Raw genomic sequence first — 20,004 nt, 5'->3', positions numbered from 1 at the left:
ATCACCCCTCCTTGGCTTCTGCATCAGTTCCCACCCCCAGGTTCCTGCCCTGCGTGAGTTCCCGCCTCACTGCTTTTGATGACGAACTGTGTTGTGGGACTGTGAGGGACACGAACCCTGTCCTCCCCAGGCTGCTTTGGCCGTGGTGTGTCATCCCAGCAACAGTTGTCCTGACTAGGACACTGTACTCGGCTGTACCATGTTCCAAGTTACGCTCAGTATCTGCCCGCACCCCCGTGCCCTTTAGACATCTCCACCTCAGCCATTCTAGCCTTGAGAGTAGATTTCAAATTAGAAAAGACCCCTGTATGTTCTTGCCTGGGTTCTGCATGCTGCCACGCTTATCCTCCGTCTTCCTTTCTCTAGATGTGTGCAACAGCACCAACCTTCCCGAGGTCGAGATCATCAGCCTGCTGGAAGAGCAGCTGCCCCATTACAAGCTGAGAGCCGACACCATCTACGGTTATGACCATGATGACTGGCTGCACACACCTCTCATTTCCCCAGACGCCAACATCGACCTCACAACCGAGCAGATTGAAGAGACCCTGAAATACTTCCGTAAGTAGCCGGCGCCTCTGTGGGCACAGCAGTGTGATGGCCCGTTCTTCCTTGCCAGGGCTCCAGGTCAGGTCTGCCATGAGTCACTGTGTTCTGGGCCTGACATCTGTGGAAGGGTGACCAAGGGGGCGTGGCCTTAGGAGTGGGTTAGCCATGCTAAGGGTCTTCTTGTTCAAGATGAGTAGTGGGAATCGAGCATTTTCGCTTGTCCATGCAGAATAACAAAACTATTCTCATCTCCCTTTTCTGGTTTTTTAAATAATTATTATATTTATTGTGCATTATTTTATGTATGTGTTTGCCTGCCTCTCAGTATGTGCATCATGCTGCATGCAGTGCCTGAGAAGGCCAGAAGAGGGCGTTGGAGGCTCTAGAACTGGAGTTACAGATGATTGTGAGCCACCTTGTGGGTGCTAGGAATTGAACCTGGGTCCTCTATAAGAAGAGTTAATGCTCTTAACTGTTGAGCCCTCTCTCCAGCCCCATCATTTTCCCTTTATAAACTCTGTTTAACAACAATGTCACAAGGAAATCTAGACAGCTTCCCTCCATGTAAGCATAGGAAGACACCAGCCAAGATCAGCTAAACTGGAATTACAGCAGTCAAACCATTGCAGTGTAAAGATACGCCACTGGGTGGCAGAGTTGCTACCTGGATGACCTTACACTAAAGGAGGAGGCCTCAGGAAGGGAGGGATGGGGAGAGGGAGGGAGGGAGGGAGGGAGGGAGGGGGAGAGAGAAAACACAGTGTGATGACACGGTACCGCTGATGGAGAGTATGATTATAAAGTTAATGTTTAACATTACTAATGCTTATTTGAGCGACAGCTGCTTTTCATTCCTTCTTCCTCTCTCCTCCTCTTATTCCAGGGTCTTGTACATGTAGGCACTAAGCAAGTTCTCTGCCAGTTCGCTGTGCTCCCAGTCCTTTTCAAAGGCACACAGAGTCTCACTAGGTAGCCCAAGATATCCTGGAATTTCCTATGTAGTCTAGGCTTGCCTGAAACTCGTGGTGATCCTCCTGCCCCAGCCTCCCAAATGCCGAGAGCATAGGCAGGCACCACCACACCAGCCAGTGAATGCCACTTTATTTTTCCCACAGTAAGATGAATCCAGAGCCTCTGCCACTGAGCGCTCTACCCTCCATCCCTGTAGTTCCGTCTGTAGAAACTCACATGTCCTGGGTCTGGAGAGGTGGCCGAGCAGTTAGGAGAAAGCTACTCTTCTAGGAGACTGGAGCTCAGTTCCCAGCCCTGATGTTGGGCAGCTCACATCCGTCTGTAACTCCAGCTCCAGAAAACCCGATACTCTCCCGGCATATGCGAACACGGCACTCATCCACAGGTCTACACACAGATACACATGTGTGTCATTTACATGTCATGACGCTCATCCACATGTCTACACACAGGCCTACACACAGATACACACGTGTGTCATTTACATGTCATGACGCTCATCCACATGTCTACACACAGGTCTACACACAGATACGCACGTGTGTCATTTACACATCATGGCGCTCATCCCCATGTCTACACACAGATACACACGTGTGTCATTTACACATCTGTTTACTTCTCATTTGTATACCCCATATGTCATCATGCTACCCCCTTTTAAGGACACTGCAGTCCTCCTTCCCTGGTGGTAATGTCACTGAGAGCAGCTTGTGGCGAATCACTGAGCTTCCTGCAGTTACTTGTCTCTAGCAGAGCCCAGTCTTTCCAATTTCCAAATCGGAACGAAGAGCCTCTGCTTCAGGGTGTGTGCAGGACTACTCTTGGGTTCTTCTGTTGGATGCTAATGGGAAAGAGGTTATGTTTGCATTGACCTGTGCGCTTATCCTGGGTGCGGCCCACACAGTGTCTTTTGAACATTGCTGATAACCGGTGTCAGTGAGAACAGAAATGGACTACTCCCAGCCAGGAGTGTCCCACGTGCCTCACAGTGTGTCAGACTCTTTAGCCAGTGCACCGCACCAGCAGGGAATGTGGATTGTGCGCAGGAAGCCAGGTCTCTTCCCTTCAACGTTCTGTATGTTTTTTTCTACTGTAGAAGTCCACAGTATAGTTTGAGAAAGGCTGTGGTGTGACCCGCTCTTCTGTCAGAGCCTTGCTGCTGTCCGCCATGGGAGGCTCCTGGTTCCTCCTCACACGCATTGATTGGCCATGGCCACGTGCAGTGTTCATTCATGGCAGCACCAGACCATGTCACAGGACTGACTGGCTGCATCCTATGGCACATCTACAGGCAGCCAAGGCTGCTTCCATTGAGCAGCGCACAGTTCTGAAGGCCTTTTTATCAGGAGACTCGAATAGTGGACTCAGAGTACGTCTCTTGTTTGTTCTCAGTTAAATGTGTGAGAAACCACGTTAGAGTCACCGGGAACTGCAGTGCATGAGACCACTGGAGGAGCTGAATGGGCACTGAGCAGATCTTAAAGCTGTTATGGTGGGGTGTGTCCAAGTCTTGTTGATTAGTTCTTCTTGTGGAGTCTCTGCTACATGGCCGTTTGTTAAGATCTGGAGAGATGTCTCAGCACTTACTTTTCTTGCAGAGGACCTGAGTTCAGTCCCTAGCACCCACATCCGCTCCACAGGATGGATGCCCTCTTCTGGACTCTGTAGGCACTGCACTCACATGTGCATATACCCACAAGTGCACAAACACATGTAAATTAAAAATTAAAAAAAATCCTTTTCTAAAAAGTATCTTAATTGAACAGCCAGGCATTGACTTTGAAATGCAAGACTTAAACTGAAGCCCGATGATCTGTAACGAGAATTTAGGGTTTTGTGGATTTAGTTATTTCCATTACCTGAAATGTAGCATTATCTTCCATAGTCAGACTGGCAGACAAAGCAGTATGTCAGCAGCAGGATCTGCAACCTCGTTACCAGTGGAGGTCAGAGATGCTGTGTGCTACGCAGCAGTGGGCAGACGCTGAAGTACTCTGCCCGTCAGTGAGATCAGGTGTTGGGTATCGGTCCCAGCACAGTAGACCGTGTTATTTAATGTGTTTCTTAGGCAGTTCTTGTGCCATGGCTTTGGCTGTCTTTGCGTTTTAGTAACTGTGCAGACACAGCTGTTTCCCTTTGCACAGACTTGCAGGTGGTGTGTAGGGGCCCTGTTCTGTCTGGTGTTTCAGTTTTTTATTTGTTTATTTGTTAATTCTCTAGGCAGGGCTTCACTATGTAACCTCGCTGCTCCAAAACTCAAAGATCTGCTTGTCTCTGCCCCCTGAGTCCTGGGGTTAAAGGCATGAACCACCATGCCTGGCCCTGCTTTTGTGTGTGTGGTATCTTACATTCATATGTGTATGTACATACGTGTATGTGCATGTAGAGGCCAGAGATCAGCGTTGTCTTTGTCTATCCATCTCAAACAAACGTTTGTTTGGGTCTTTGTTGTTACTGAGATAGGGTCTCACTATGTGTGGGGGTTTGGATGAAAATGGCCCCATAGGCTCATAGGGAGGGGCACTATTAGGATGAGTGGCCTTTTGGGAGTAGGTGTGGTCTTGTTAGAGGAAGAGTGCCCCTGGGGGTGGGCTTTGAGGTCTCACTGTTTTGTCCTGCTGTCTGTGGATCCAGATGTAGAACTCTCAGCTACCTCTCCAGCTCTGTGTCTGCCTGGGTGCCACCATGCTTCCTGCCGTGGTGATAATGGACTGACTTCTGACCTGTAAGCCAGTCCTAATGAAATGTTTTCCTTTATAGGAGTTGCCTTGGTCATGGTGTCTCTTCACAGCAATAGAAATTCTAACCAAGACACTGTGTCCCAGGCTGTCCTGGAACTCAATGAGATTCACCTGCCTCTGCCTCCAAAGCGCTGAGATTAAAGGCATGAGCCACTGTGCCCAGCCCACCTTGCATTTTGGGACAGGCTCTCTCATGCCCCTTGGAGATCAACAAGTCAGCTTGACATCATCTGGTCAGGGGGCCGCTGAGCTCCTCCTCTCTCCTCTTTCACAGAGCTGGCATTGTAAGTGCATGCCAACATGCCCAGATCACTCAGGCTTCCTGTTTGCACAGCAGGTACTGTATCGACTGAGCCTTCATCCTGGACCTGTTTGGGTTTTGTGTGTCTGTTTACACATCTGTAACCTAGGCGATACCACTCAGCACAGTGAGTCACAGTGTCAGGCCACGTGTGTGCTGGCTGAGGAGCCGGTGTCCTCTGGTTCCCTCCGAGATTCCCTGTGTAGGGCGGTGTCGTCTGTTGCCCTGGAGTTGGGGGTGCAGGGCTCCCTAAGGAGAGAAACCAGAAGTGGGTAGTTACATCTTACTGTCTAACCAGGGTAGATTCTTCCTGGCTGTTCTGTTCAGGGTTAGAGTCCGCCCCCTCCTGCTGATGAGAGAGAAGTTTCTCCTTCTTCCTCTCTGAGGCCTCCTTCCCTGGTGGCGACCTCCAGCACTTCCCCGGCTAACTCCTGATGAAAATGAGAAATCAGAGAATAACAACGGCTCACAAAGCCCTTGCCCACGAGTATGGGGCATGTGACGTCAGATGGTTGAACAGGAAGTAAGAATGGCCCATGCTTAACACTTCCTGTGTGCCGGGCCTTCTCACCCTCACTCCTGCTGTTCCTTATTCCATAGCTGAGAATCCTGGAGAACAGAGACACTAGGAAGCTTTCCCAAAGAGACACAGCAAAAAGGGACACAGCAAATATCAGTCACCTGGTCCTGTCCTGCTCGTTCTCAGAGCAGCCGAATGGGGAGGGAAACTCAAGGTTAACGCTCCCCTGGCAAAAGACAAAAGACAGAGCTCCATTCCCCCAGACCTTGGTCTCAGGATAGGTTAAAACACGTTTATTTATAAATCATTCATACAACAGAGTTCATTTTCCATGGCTATGGTCACATAGCATGTGATATGTAGCTGGACACGGCTTCAAGTCCTTGCTCTGTGATGTGCTGCTGCCCGTGTGGTCTGATGGTGTCCTGTGTGCAGTAGACCAATCATGAGTCGCTCAGCAGGCACCAGGCGGAAAGGTCACCATGTTTCTTGTTAGGTGGACATGCTCCAGTGGTCTCTTCCCCCTGGCCTCTTAGGTTAGCACATATTGATCCAAGAAGGAATTCTCTGTGTCACACCTGGGGTCTGCTGACCACCCCGCCTCCGAGGTGACCTGGACAAGAGCAGGTTCCCAAACAAACAGGTTTCAGAGTGTCTGTTTGCTTTCTCTGGAAGTAATCCTACAGGCGAGTATGTTCCGGGTAGGGCAGGCATGGCGGTCCTTCCAGTGCTGAGCTCCTGCTGAGGTTTTATTGGCGAAGGAAGTGGACACTACTCTGCTGTTTTGATCTTCTCCATGTCCTCAACTAGGACTGTGGAATGCGCAGGTTCAAGGTGGGGGTGGCGAGAAGAGTGGCCACCTCTCTGGGATATAGTCTTTCCCCTGTGTGTGGGACCTGCTCTGTCAACCTGACCGCACCGCCGTGATCTTCCAGTAGAGAGCGCTTTGGCGCAGGCCCTAAGCTTCGGCTGTCCTGACAGGCTGGGGGCACACAAGTCTGCTATGCTTGCAGGGCCCTCATCACAGACTGCGGAACCTCACCTCAAGAGAGCTCTTACTGGGTAGGGCACCAGGGTGCTGATTAAATCTGAAGAGCCTTCTTCAAAGAGTTCCCACTGGGAGTTTAATCTATTGTGCAATTAAATTGTTTGCAGTGGTGGCTCCTCCCCCTCCTTCACCTCCTGTTTTCAGTCCCCCTCCATCTCCTCTTCCTCCTTCCCCTTCCTCCCCATGCTCCTCCTCATTCTCCTTTTTCTCAACCTCTCCTCGCACACCTGCTCTGCCTCTTCAGAGCCTTGCTACTCTTTGAACCCACCGTAGCCCATGCTGGCCTTGAACTCAGTGTCCCCTGAGCTGGGACTCCAGGCCTGTGCACGACACCTGCACACACGTGCACCTGCGCTGGGACTCCAGGCGTGTGCACCACACCTGCACACACGTGCACCTGAGCTGGGACTCCAGGCGTGTGCACCATACCTGCACACATGTGCCTGAGCTGCGACTCCAGGCGTGTGCACCACACCTGCACACACAAGCATCTGAGCTAGGACTCCAGGCGTGTGCACCACACCTGCACACACAAGCATCTGAGCTAGGACTCCAGGCGGGTGCACCACACCTGCACACACGTGCACCTGAACTGGGACTCCAGGTGTGTGCACCACACCTCCACACACGTGCACCTGAGCTGGGACTCCAGGCGTGTGACCTGCCACACATGTGCACCTGAACTAGGACTCCAGGCAGGTGACCTGCCACACACGTGCACCTGAGCTGGGACTCCAGGCCTGTGCACCACACCTGCACACCTGTGCCTGAGCAGGGACTCCAGGCGTGCGCACCACACCTGCACACACGAGCATCTGAGCTGGGACTCCAGGTGTGTGCACCACACCTGCACACATGTGCACCTGAGCTGGGACTCCAGGCCTGTGCACCACACCTGCACACCTGTGCCTGAGCTGGGACTCCAGGCGTGTGCACCACACCTGCACACACGAGCATCTGAGCTGGGACTCCAGGCGTGTGCACCACACCTGCACACATGTGCACCTGAGCTGGGACTCCAGGCGTGTGCACCACACCTGCACACACGTGCACCTGAGCTGTGACTCTAGGCGTGTGCACCATACCTGCACACACGTGCTGCTGAGCTGGGACTCCAGGCCTGTGTACCACACCTGCACACATGTGCACCTGAGCTGGGACTCCAGGTGTGTGCACCACACCTGCACACCTGTGCCTGAGCTGGGACTCCAGGCGTGTGCACCACACCTGCACACACGAGCATCTGAGCTGGGACTCCAGGCGTGTGCACCACACCTGCACACATGTGCACCTGAGCTGGGACTCCAGGCGTGTGCACCACACCTGCACACACGTGCACCTGAGCTGTGACTCCAGGCGTGTGCACCATACCTGCACACACGTGCACCTGAGCTGTGACTCCAGGTGTGTGCACCACACCTGCACACATGTGCCTGAGCTGGGACTCCAGGCGTGTGCACCACACCTGCACACATGTGCACCTGAGCTGGGACTCCAGGCGTGTGCACCACACCTGCACACATGTGCACCTGAGCTGGGAATCCAGGCGTGTGACCTGCCACACACGTGCACCTGAGCTGGGACTCCAGGCGTGTGACCTGCCACACACGTGCACCTGAGCTGGGACTCCAGGTGTGTGCACCACACCTGCACACACGTGCACCTGAGCTGGGACTCCAGGCGTGTGCACCACACCTGCACACATGTGCACCTGAGCTGGGACTCCAGGTGTGTGCACCACACCTGCACACACGTGCACCTGAGCTGGGACTCCAGGTGTGTGCACCACACCTGCAACACACGTGCACCTGAGCTGGGACTCCAGCACACATGTGCATGTCATACTTAGACTTTGCAGTTCCCCTGGCAGGCTCTTCTCATCCTTTTTCAAAACTGAATATGAGTTATTATTTAAGTTTGCTTTAAGTTAGCACTTAATAAACTCTAGGGTCTCCTCCTTCTCTTTCTCCTCCTTCTCCCCCTCCACCACCATCAGATCCTCTAACGTCTAGATATCAGGCCTAACAGTAATGTATATATGAGCAGTTTGCTCCCCCAAGCACCAGATTTGGAGTTTTCAGAAGTCTGAATATACCCCAAGATTCTTATGAGGTGTTTGAGTCAGGAAATCTTCACTTTACCATTGTTGGTACAGGTGACCGTTACCAGGAAGGGGTGCTTACAGGGGGTAACGATAGATGGTCCAGGAGTGTGACTGGTCATTTCAGGATGTATGTGGGTACAGCTAGCCAAGAATGCATGTACACACGAGTGTGTACTCACATGTGCATATACACACACACCTTTTGGGGGGGTGGTCAGTGAAGAGGCTAATCTTACCGAGGCTAGCTGGACAGGAAGGAAGGACAGACAAGAAGGTAGGGGAGAGCATATTGAGGATCGAAAGGGAATCAGTTGCCAAGGGATTTGCCAAAATGCACCATGACATTATCTTCCTGAATATCCTTGACTTCCCCATTGTGAGCAGAGCCGTTTTGCTCATGGGTGATGGCCTGGCGGGGGTGGGGTGGGGTGTCCAGGATCTGTGCCTTCCATCTTGCAAACCTCCCATTAGCAAGGCCTCTCCCCTGGGCCCACATTCCTCCATATTTGCTGGCTCAGATGTCAGTGGGAATGGAAGGTGGGGCAGTGTGGACCCGCCACCCTACAGTCCTCACGGCAGCCCAGCCACCCAGCTGTGGACCCGTCACCCTACAGTCCTCACGGCAGCCCAGCCACCCAGCTGTGGACCCGTCACCCTACAGTCCTCACGGCAGCCACCAGCTGTGGGCCCGTCACCATTATAGTCCTCACGGCAGCCACCCAGCTGTGGACCCGTCACCCTACAGTCCTCACGGCAGCCACCAGCTGTGGGCCCGTCACCATTATAGTCCTCACGGCAGCCACCCAGCTGTGGGCCCGCCACCCTACAGTCCTCACGGCAGCCCAGCCACCCAGCTGTGGACCCGTCACCCTACAGTCCTCACGGCAGCCCAGCCACCCAGCTGTGGACCCGCCACCCTACAGTCCTCACGGCAGCCCAGCCACCCAGCTGTGGACCCGTCACCCTACAGTCCTCACGGCAGCCCAGCCACCCAGCTGTGGGCCCGCCACCCTACAGTCCTCACGGCAGCCCAGCCACCCAGCTGTGGGCCCGCCACCCTACAGTCCTCACGGCAGCCACCAGCTGTGGACCCGTCACCCTACAGTCCTCACGGCAGCCCAGCTGTGGGCCCGCCACCCTACAGTCCTCACGGCAGCCCAGCCACCCAGCTGTGGACCCGCCACCCTACAGTCCTCACGGCAGCCACCCAGCTGTGGACCTGCCCACCCTACAGTCCTCACGGCAGCCACCCAGCTGTGGGCCCGCCACCTTACAGTCCTCACGGCAGCCACCCAGCTGTGGACCCGCCACCCTACAGTCCTCACGGCAGCCCAGCTGTGGACCCGCCACCCTACAGTCCTCACGGCAGCCCAGCCACCCAGCTGTGGACCCGTCACCCTACAGTCCTCACGGCAGCCCAGCTGTGGACCCGCCACCCTACAGTCCTCACGGCAGCCCAGCCACCCAGCTGTGGGCCGTCACCCTACAGTCCTCACGGCAGCCCAGCTGTGGACCCGTCACCCTACAGTCCTCACGGCAGCCACCAGCTGTGGGCCTGGGCATCGGTGCTGGAAGAATTCTTATTATCAGGGAGGTGACTGAAAGCTGCTACATGTGAAGATGCCCGACTGTCCTCGGACTCCTGGCCGTAGCACTGGAGAACGGGTTGCCCACATTCATGTCCCCATGTCATCTGGTCAAACCAGGTTCCAGCAATGCGTCTTTCTCTCAAGAACAACATGGTTGGCAAGCTTTTCTGTGCAGATGGCTTTCTTGTGCTAATTCTGCAAGTTGGATACAGTGGCCCCGGCTCGGGCCTGACAGCTCAGCCCTCACTGCCACTCTTCCAGGCTCCCATTGTTCAGCAGGGTTTGGGGTCTCTTGAGCCTGTGGCTTGTGTGTGTTGAAGTGATGGCAACAGCTGTGAGCTGCACTGGCCACGGGCGTGAGATTTCTCCCCAGACCTTCTGTGCTGGCAGGCGGTTTGCTCAGACCCGCTTAGACTTCCTACTGCCAAGACACGTTCTCTTCCCTATCTCTCCAGCGAGGGGTTGATGCTAATGACAGCTGCTCAGAGACCCAGGCTCTGTGTTTTGCCTTTCTCTCTGCTTGTAGGTGTTTCTATGAATGGCTGCTCCACCCCTGCCTTCCCTGGTGTCGGTGGGGTGGCCTGTGCCTGGAGTAAGAAGGAGCGGTTGGCAGCAAGCTGTTCCCTGCAGCCTGCCTTTTGCCATGAGGGTTCTCTGGCTGGCAGTGACATTTCAGCACTGAGGACTGGAGAGAGCTGGACCATTGTGCTGAGCCATGGAGAGCCCTCTCTCTTCTGCTTCCAGCCTCCGGACTCCAGCTGGGTGGGGCAAAGGCGGTCATGCTGTCTAAGGGACGGAAGGTCTAGAGCCTGGGAATGCGCTTCAGAGAGGACTTGGGGTCCTGACAAGAACTTGGATTTAAGCATGTCCTCCAAGTATCATTCTTCGCTTGGCAACTCATGTTTTCTCTTTTCCAGTAATGATTTTCTCTCTCTGTGTGTGTTTACATGTGCGTGTATATACGTGTTTACATTTGTGTTGCAACACCTGTGGGTGTTGGGGAGGCTAAGAAGACAACTTTAGCCATCTTTCCTCAGACTCTGTTCATGGTTTTTGTTTGGGACAGGATCTCTCGTTGGCCTGGAACTCACCAAATATACTAGGCTTATATATATATATTCACCAAGTATACTAGGCCAGTGAGTCTCAGGATCTGCCTCTATCCTTTCCCCAGGACTAGGCCACCACACCTGGCTTTAAAAGCATTGTTTCATGTGTTTGGGTGTTTACCTGCATGTATGTCTGTGCACCATGTGAATACTCGGTGCCCTTGGAGGTCAACAGAGGTCATCAGATCCCCTGAAATTGGAATCACAGACATTTGTGAGCCACCATCTGAGTGCAGGGAGTTGAAACCAGATCCTCTGGGAGCCTCTGGCCAGCCCACACACCCTGCTTTTTAAACAGAGATTCTGGGGATCAAGTTCAGGTCCTCACTTTAAAAGCTGAGTTACCACCCAGCCCATTTCCCAGTCTCTACGGCTGATAAAGATGTTGCCATCCCCCGGTAGCTGCATTAGCTCTCTAGCACTGGGACGGATGGCCACTTAGCTGGTGACGTGCGGTCACTTCTGGTTCTGAAGGTCAGGAGCCGGAGTCCAGGGGGCTGTGATCGCTCTTTCACTCTGGCCTTGGAGACCCTGCTCCAGTCCATCCTGTGACTTGTCACTTTCTCTTTGAAGGACACCTGCATTGGATATGGTCCCCTTTAATTTTGGGTGATTAACTCAGACCCATAGCTTTCATTGGTAATTTTTTTCTTTTAAATCACATTTTCTCTGTCTTTCTCTCCCTGGGGGTGGGAGGGGCACATGCAGGCCACAGCACACCTGTGGAGGTCAGAGGACACCAGTGAGAATCGGTCTTCTCCCTCTACCCTGTGCGTCTCGCGGACTGAACTCTGGGCTGTCTGGCCAAGTGGCAAGTGCTTTTTTCCACTGAACTGTCTTGATGGCCCAGGAGGTCAACCTTCACACGGGTCTTCAACCCTCAATCTGGTGTTCTCTGCAGGGAGACTGGATTTGTGTTTGTGAGCCTAAATGCCATGACATACCCCATTGTCCCATATTCCGGCTCCATCATCCTGGGATCCTCATACAGTGTCCTGCTGTGACTGTTAACTGGGTCCTTTACACTTTGGCCTAAAGAGTTTACCCCACCCACCCCATGTGGGACCGACCGCTCTCCTCCAGAGCCTTCTGAGGCTCCGTCACCTGCTGCCCTGGGTCTGCCCTCCTCCCGTCTAGGTGTCAACTGTGCCCATGGTGCCAGGTCTTTGGTTTTGGTCCCGTGTCCTCATCCACATCCGGCTGGTGATTTCATAGCCACGCAGCACAGAGGCCCATTAGTCAGTCTTCCAGAAGGTTGGGTGGCAGGAACGGAGCAGTGAGGTACACCTACCCGACTTCCGAAATGGATTAAAATAGCTCTCTGTTAGTCTTCTGTCCTGTGTATATCAGCTGGCGTGTTCCCTGCTTGCCTTTTTTTGGATATTCTCTGGAGTGTCATGGCTTTCACTGACGACACCTATTCCCTTTAAAAATAATTCACTGTATTTTCCCTACAGTATTTCAGTTGTCACAGTTTGGTCCAGTTGTTTTAAGTTGGCTCTGTCCATTCTCTCTTCCAGAGACCTTTGGGAGTAGCCTTTGCTTCCTCTGACCCTGGGTTACTGACCCATCATGATTCTTCCCTGCTCCAGGCTGTGGAGTCAGCAGCTCTGCAGGGAACCTGAGTGTTCCCTGATTCCAGCATGGGTGTTGAAGTGCCCATGCCCTGTTGTAGGGGAGGGGTATCCTTGCCAGGCCTCACCATGGCAAAGCTGGGAGCAGTGTTTCTTACCAATATCAACAAGTCACAACAAGGATGTGGCAGGTGGCTCAGGGGTGACACGCTTTCTGCTCATGCATGAGGACCTAAATTAGAAACCTCAGAACCCAAATACAATGCCAGGCAGTTGTGGCAGACCTGTGGCCCCTCGGCAGGTGGAAACCAGGGATCTCTGGGGAACAAACTGGCTGGCTAGGCTAGCAGAATCACAGGTTCTGGTTTTAATGGGAGACCCTGTCTTGATGTATGTGAGATGGGGAGTGACTGAGTAAGACACCTGATGTAACTTCTGACCTCCACATGTATTTGCACATGTGGGTGTGTGTACCCGTGCACACCTGTGAGCATGCATACACACACACACACACACACATGCAATAAAGAAGTCCCTTGTCCGTGTGCACACAGTGGGGTCTGAGGGTGAAGTGTAGCAGAAAGTGCCCACTTCAGAATTTTATTTTAGATGTGTCTGTTATATGACTGTTTTGTTTTGTCTGTGCATCATTTGTAGTATGTGGTGCCCAGGGAGGTCAGGGGATTGGAGTCCCTGTGACTGGAATTGCAGGTGGCTTTGAACCATCATGTGGGTGCTGGGAACTGAAGCTGGGTCCTCTGCAAGAGCAGCAAGTGCTCTTGAACCCTGGGCCGTCCCTCCAGCCCCTGTGCTGTACTCTGATCTTTTAATCATCCTTGCAGAGATGTAGATGGATCATTTTCTCCTTCAGAGCCCCTTGGCTGTGCTGCTCCCATTGGAAGGCCTTTCGCTTATGCTCACTGATGCATTCTTGTCTGTCTCCCCACCCTGTGTGTGTGTGCATGTTCTCCTTCTCTGTGTAGTATGGTATGCTAACATGCGTGGGCATGTGTGTATAGGCGCACAAACGTGTGTGCATGCTTGTGGAAACCAGAGGTTGGCCTTGGTTGTCTTCTTTAATCAGACTTTGCTTTATTACTGAATCAGGGTCTGTGGTGGTTTGAATGCAATTGGCCCCCATGCTCTCATACGGAATGGCATTATTAGGAGGTGCGGCTTTTTTGGAGTTGGTGTGGCCTTGTTGGAGGAAGAGTGTCTGGGGGTGGGCTTTGAGGTCTCCTTTGCTACACCTTTGCTCAGTGTGACACTCAGACCACTTCCTGTTGCCTGTGGATCAAGATGTAGGACTCTCAGCTCCTTCTCCAGCACCATGTCTGTCTGCTACCATGTCCCACCATGATGAGGTTTAGAGGCTAAACCTCTAAAAATGTAATCCACCCTAATTAAATGCTTTCATTTATAAGAGTTTCTGTGGCTATGATGTCTTTCCTAACAACAGAAGAGCCTGGAGCTGGTCTGTTCGGCTTGTCTAGATAGATCCCCTTTCTCCACCTTCAGAGTGCTGGAGTCACGGGGGGGGGGGGGGGGGTCACTTCAGCTGCTTTCAGCTGGGTGCTGGGAATCCAATCTCTGGTCCTCACGTTTGCACAGCGGATGCTTTAGCCACAGGGCCATCTCTGCAACCCCCCTTCCAAATCTTAAACATTGTAGTGAGTATGTGCAGTCTTTGGACTTGGTGCAAGTTGTGGTCAAAACCACCGTGCTTTGCTGCGTAGGGGTGTTTGCTGCCCCTGCCAGCCCGTGACCTCCTCTCTGCTGCAGTGTGCGCCACGGATGCTCCTTACAAATGGTGGTACTTCCATCTCCTCTGCCTAATCCTAGCTGGGATTTGTACCTTCAGTTGCTCATGCTGGCCATTTTCTTTCTATAAAGAGTTAGTGATGAGAATGCTCTTAACTAGCATTTCTTGCTAACTTGCCTTGTCCTAAGTCCATGCTGATGTCAATCAGCTCAAGCCCCGCCCCATTCCTGGAGCATCACCTCCATTTAACAGATGTCACTGGTGTCTCTAGCAAGGTCAGAGACATTGATCAAGGTGTGTGAACCAAACATCCACCTGACCCCACCAGCCCAGGATCTTACCTGTGTACTAATGCTGCCATCCACCCACTGATTAGCTTTTGTTTGTATACGTGACGGGGCATAGATAAATGTTAGTGAAATTCATAGCCTTGTAAGGCCATTGCTCAGCTGTAGTTGAAAGGAGTTGCAGCTTCACTGGAGATTTCTACGACACTCTAAGGAACTTCTTTTTCTTGTTTCTCATTTTTATTTGTATGCATATGCATGTGGTGCACATATATGCAGCTGTACACATGTGTATGCAGTACCCATGTATACAACTGTACGCACATGTATGCAGCTGTGTCCACCTTTGTTCCTCTGAGTCCAGAGGTCAGCACTGGATCCTCCTTCTCTTGCCCTCCATTTTATTTTGGGGCCAGGGTTTCTCTCTGAACCGTTTCAGACAGACCAGAGACTAGTTATTTAGTGAGCACCACTGATCCCCCATCTACCCCATAGTGCTGCAGTTACAGGTTTGAGGGCCATTTCCAGCTTTAAAAATAACAAACCCACGGGTGCCGTGGGGATCTGAACTCAAGTCCTCACGCAGATGGAGCCACCACTTTGCTCCCGGAGCCGTCTTTCCATACCCTCTGGTTTCTCTGTACAGCCCTGGCTGCCCTGGGACTCACTCTGTAGACCAGGCTGTCCTCAAACTCACAGAGATCACCTGCCTCTGCCTCCTGAGTGCTGGGATTAAAGCGTGTCTTTAATCTGTCTGGCTCCCCCGTACCCTCTTGATCTTTTACCACCCCCCCCTTTATTGGAGCTTCCCAAGCTGATAGAATGAAATGATTTTGTTGTTTTTTAGGGAGTCTATTAATGGTTCATTTAATTATAAAGCCTTTCATCCTTTTAAGAAGCTCTATTTATTTATGTGAGGGTAGGGTGAGGGTGTACCACATATACAATTGCTGTAGTGTTTAACGTAAGGAACTGGAGCATACCGGACATTGGCATCCATGGGGTCTGGAACCAGCGTGATGCCACGAATAGTTAGTATAAATATGCTGTGATGATCTCCCAGTTCTACCCATTTTTGTAGTTATCGTCCATATTGCAATTATTTGTATCTATGTGTATGTGCTTGTGTGAGTTTATGTATATCACATGTGCGCAAGTGCCCACAGAGGCCAGAGGAAGTTATCACACAGACCCCTGGAGCTGGAGTCATAGGTGATAGCGAGCTGCCTGGTGTGGGGACTGGGAATCAAACCCAGGTCTCCTGCAAGAGCAGGAAACACTCTTAATTATTAAGCCTCCTATCCAGCCTCTCTAGAGACTTTTAAAAAAGCAATAAAATTTATTAAACATATTCACAGAATCTCTCATATTTGGGCGTTAAAATAAAGATTTTCAATTTCAGAATTTCCATGAAAAAGCATTTGTTGTGGTGGGTTAAGAAGTGGAGACATATTTGGAGGTCAGAGGATGGAGCTCCTGGCATTTATTAGGTCAGGGTGCTGCAGAATGTTCTGAAAAGCTAAGGGCCGTCTTCCATAAAGAATTCTCTCAGTGTAAGCATTGTGGCTCAGATGAAAAGGGATCCTAGCAGTCGGGAGCCAAGGGATAGATAGCACAGGTCACAGTAAGGGAAGCAGCTTACAGTCCTGCTCTAGGGAAAGGTTTCCCCTATGTAACAGCTCTGCTCTGGCTTCCCCAGCAAAGTTGTAACAACTCAGCACCACCAGAGGAAGGTTTCCCTGGCGAAAGTGTTATGAAAGTGTTACAACCCCGCTCTGCTCGCTCCGCTCCATCTCAACTCCAGGGAAAGGTCTTCACCCAAACCTCACTCAAGAGCTGAATTGGGAGGGAAGAGTCCAGGAGATTGGCTGCCTCTACCAGGGTGGGAGAAGAGCAGCCAACTGAACAGGTGCAGGGCTTATGTAGGGCTTCTTAGGGGCGGAACTTTTCCAGGGAGAACAGGGATTGGTCAGTTTTCCCTGCTCAGGTATTGGTTAGTTTAGTTGGTCAGGAGCAGAGGTGGTTGATTTCAGGGCCAAACTGTGTTTCTCTCACAGGTCTTTTTTAGCTTTTTGACTCGAGTTTTGGGACCAGGGCATATTTCTTTCACTGGCTCTCATTTTAGGGCTAAAGTGTGTTTCTTTGGCACTGGTTTCAGAGTCAGGGTGTATTTCATTGGTTCTGGGTTTGGGGCTAAAGTATTTCACTTGCTCAGGTCTCAGAGCCAGGGTGGGTTTCTTTCATTGGCCCGTTTACCCTCCAGTAAGTCTAAAGAGATCTGTCCCATTATCCAGTGTTTCATTTTTATAACGAAACATTTTAAGCATGCCAAACATTTAGAACTAAGCTCATTCACTTTTTTCCCCCCACGGATGCAAACCATTCTATGCTCTTACAGACTCTCGAAACCCCACTGCCTCACTCCTTCCACAGGGCATCCACCTCCTGGTAACTGTTCTTGGTCGCACACTTAAGCTGTGGGCCCCTTGTAATGGCGGCCCCCTCTGCTTGTATGTTGCTACTTGGCTAGAAGTTTGAATAAAGACACAAGCATAAATAATAAATATAATGAATATGGGTGAACGTGTTTTCATTCGAGGCTTCTTTGACTGGTGTTTGTAAGTTTTAAAATAAAAAAAAAGATAGGAAGGGCTGTTAAATATTTTTAATTAAGTTGAGGAAAGAAAACTAAAATCAGTTCTTTGCACCTTAAAAGGTGGCCGTTTTCAGATGCAGAAAAACAGCTCTTCGGAGTGACCTAGGTTTAGGCACTGGAGCCCGGCCTCCCACCTGAAAGAGAGGAGGTGGCTCTAGCCCCGCCCACATTCTTCTCTTCTGGGCACCTCTGCTCCCAAGATCCTAGGAAGACATTTCCTTCATTTCTGTATCATTTTTCAGAGCTGGCCTGTTTCTATGGCAACGGTTAGATTGAAAGCTGAGCAGAGAGCTGGGGGGGGGGGGGGGGCGAGGCTTGAGGGAGCCAGCGGGTGGTGGTGTGTGTCTCTGACGTCACCCTCGGTGCGTCGGGATAGGCCGATCCCAGCTACTCCCTTTTAGGGCCGCTGTCTAGTGTGCTTCATCCGCCCGGCTTGCAGGGTCTCTCCACTGCTCAGCCTCCGCCTCTGCTCCCCATCCCCCGCCCCTGTAGAGTCTTCCTTGCCTCTGCCCCCTCGCCCATCCTGGCTCCAGACTATCATTAAGAATGCACAGCCAAATTCTGCGGTGTTTGGGGATGCTCTTCTGCCGGGTGTTCTGGAAGGGCCGGGAGGCATGGCAGCGTTTGACTTGACAATTCATGGCGCCGTGAAGTCCGTTCCTTCCTCTGCAAGAATACTGACTATGCAGAAATTCACTGACACGGATTATTATGAGCTGGATTGGTATTATGAAGAATGCTCAGACGGTAATTAAGGCCCCTGAGAGAGGGCAGCGGCATAGTATCTCTAGGGGTGGGGTGGGGGTGCCGAGTCTTTCCCGGGAAGATGGGGGCACAGGAATTGGCATCACCAGAAGGCACAGCAAGCGTGACAGAGGGGATGGCAGGTGGGCAGGGCTCGCTCTTGACGGTGGGTGTTTCTTGCCGTGCACAGTCATTTTCTTGGAATGGGGAGGTAAAAGGGTTTTGGTGCTGGATCCTGGGTTTGCAAGTGCAGGGCTGCTGTCGGACTGGATTTTGGTGTCTGTGTATGTTGTGTGTATAGTGAACGTGTGTCCCCTGTGCTCTACTCTGGCGGCTGGCCCAGGGCACTCGAGGCTGGAAACTGTGTTCAGGAGGTCAACTGTAGGTAGGCCTAGTATAATCTTCATTTTTTTAAGCTAAGACCTTGGGGCTGGGGGTATGGGGAGGCTGGAGGAAGGCAGAAACAGCTTCCCCAGCAGCGGGTGATTCAAATGAATTTCGCTGGCCATGTTGAGCACAGATGGGGCCCAGGAGAGGACAGAAGGGGGCAAAGAGAGAAATCACCCTCTGGGGCTGTCTAGGTTTGTGTAGAGGGCGTGGCCCATTTTTGGGGAGGCTGCTTGGTAGCTGAAGTGTGTGGCTGGACAGGCGTCAGCAGGTTTCAAGTACAGGGGAGACAGTGTTCTGGGAGGGATTGCGAAGGGAGGGCCTTGCTGGGAGGCAATATTGTGGATTGTAAGGTCCTCTTGTCTTTAGTCTCTCCTTGCAAATGACCATTAAGCAAGAAGCCTGTACCAAAAAAGACAGTTAGTGTGCCCACTTTGGAACCTGTTCTTCAGTAGTGAAGTCCTCTCAGGTCCCTCAAGCTCATCAGGAGGCAAGGTTGAGTCCTTACTAATTGACTCACAAGTTTCCGATTGCTCCAGGCGCAACTACATTTGAAGACCCTGTGTGACGTAACAGGCTAGGAGCTGGCCTAGTTAGTAAGCTAAGAGCTGTGTGATTATCTGCTGTCTTCTGACACCGAGCTGTGGACTGCAACAGAGGCCAGGAGGCTTTCTTGGGCCATGCTCTGAAAAAGCGTAGAGAAACTTTACCCTGTCCCCTGGCAGTGGGTGGAGCTGGCGCGTGGGTCTGTCTGAGCTGCAAAGCATTCTGGATAACGAGGAGTGAGGTGCCTGTAATCTGTGGGGAAAGGATGGACGTAATCTTTTCCTGACTATGTAATTTTCTAAAAATCAAGCTACTATCCTGTTACTACCCTGCAAGAGACAGTGTGGAGTTCCGTGTTTTGGAAGTCACCACTGACCCCCTCTGGTTTTCTTGATTTGTGGGTCACCAGATGCACCATGACTTTTAAGAACGCTGTTCATCTCATCCCCCAGGGTCCCATTGGTGTAAAGAGCTCGGGTTCCAGTGGGTGAGCTGGGTGTGTCCCTGAGCCATCCTAGGAGTTGGGGAGGAACACTTAGTGTCCAGACTAGTGACTGCTGCCCAGTTCTCAGTGAAGCTGCTGCTCGGTGCCTATGGAGAGGCATGGGAGAGCCGTTCTTACCCGCTGTCCACCAGGACTTTCTTCAAGGTTCTCAGCGGAGTCTCTGGGCTCCAGGCATCCTGGTGGGGTTCTTTCCAAGAGTGGGGGAAGTAGAAGAGAGGTTGGCTCACCACCCCAGGATCAAAAAATATCGATTGCCAATTGATTGGCATTGGCGTCTGAGCATCTGGAGAGCCAAGATCTTTGGCTTTTTGACTTTGACTGTGTTGTCAGGTGAAGGGGAGGAGGTCGCTGGGACTGGAACAGGTGGCATGTTCTTAATCCTGTTTAAAGAGAGCAAAAATAGGATGGAAGGGTCTGGGGCCTAGAAGGTGCCTGTTCAGGAACTCCACAAATGATGACTTGGGGTTGTTTAAATATTCTTTATTCCTTCTCCTTCTTATATGTGTATGGGCATGCCAAGTGCCCTTGAGGAGGTCAGAGGGCAGTGTTATGGAGTTGGTTCTCTCCTCCCACCACGGTGTGGCTCCTAGGGGTTGAATTCGGGTTG

At 51.9% G+C, this 20,004-nt stretch overlaps 1 protein-coding gene across 8 annotated transcripts in view; it reads left to right on the top strand.

The window, feature by feature from the left end:
- Window positions 1-20,004, top strand: part of Trak1 (trafficking kinesin protein 1) — a 114,474-nt gene that overhangs the window by 34,608 nt on the left and 59,862 nt on the right. For 5 of the 8 annotated variants that reach the window (XM_041677381.1, XM_041677375.1, XM_041677372.1 and 2 more), the window contains exon 2: window positions 367-561. Coding sequence is in view for 6 of the 8 variants with exons in the window: in XM_041677375.1 (XP_041533309.1) it covers window positions 367-561 (195 nt within the window). In the remaining 2 variants the exon portion in view is untranslated. Of the gene's footprint in view, window positions 1-366; window positions 562-17,655; window positions 17,963-20,004 lie in introns of those variants that run through there. The other 3 variants (XM_041677380.1, XM_041677379.1, XM_041677373.1) reach the window with 2 other exon arrangements.

This window comes from Microtus oregoni, unplaced genomic scaffold (assembly GCF_018167655.1).
Source record: "Microtus oregoni isolate MIOR12 unplaced genomic scaffold, Mior012 000028F_ref0000031, whole genome shotgun sequence".
NCBI lineage: Eukaryota > Metazoa > Chordata > Mammalia > Rodentia > Cricetidae > Microtus > Microtus oregoni.
This window is presented reverse-complemented; position numbering and strand designations above follow the sequence as displayed.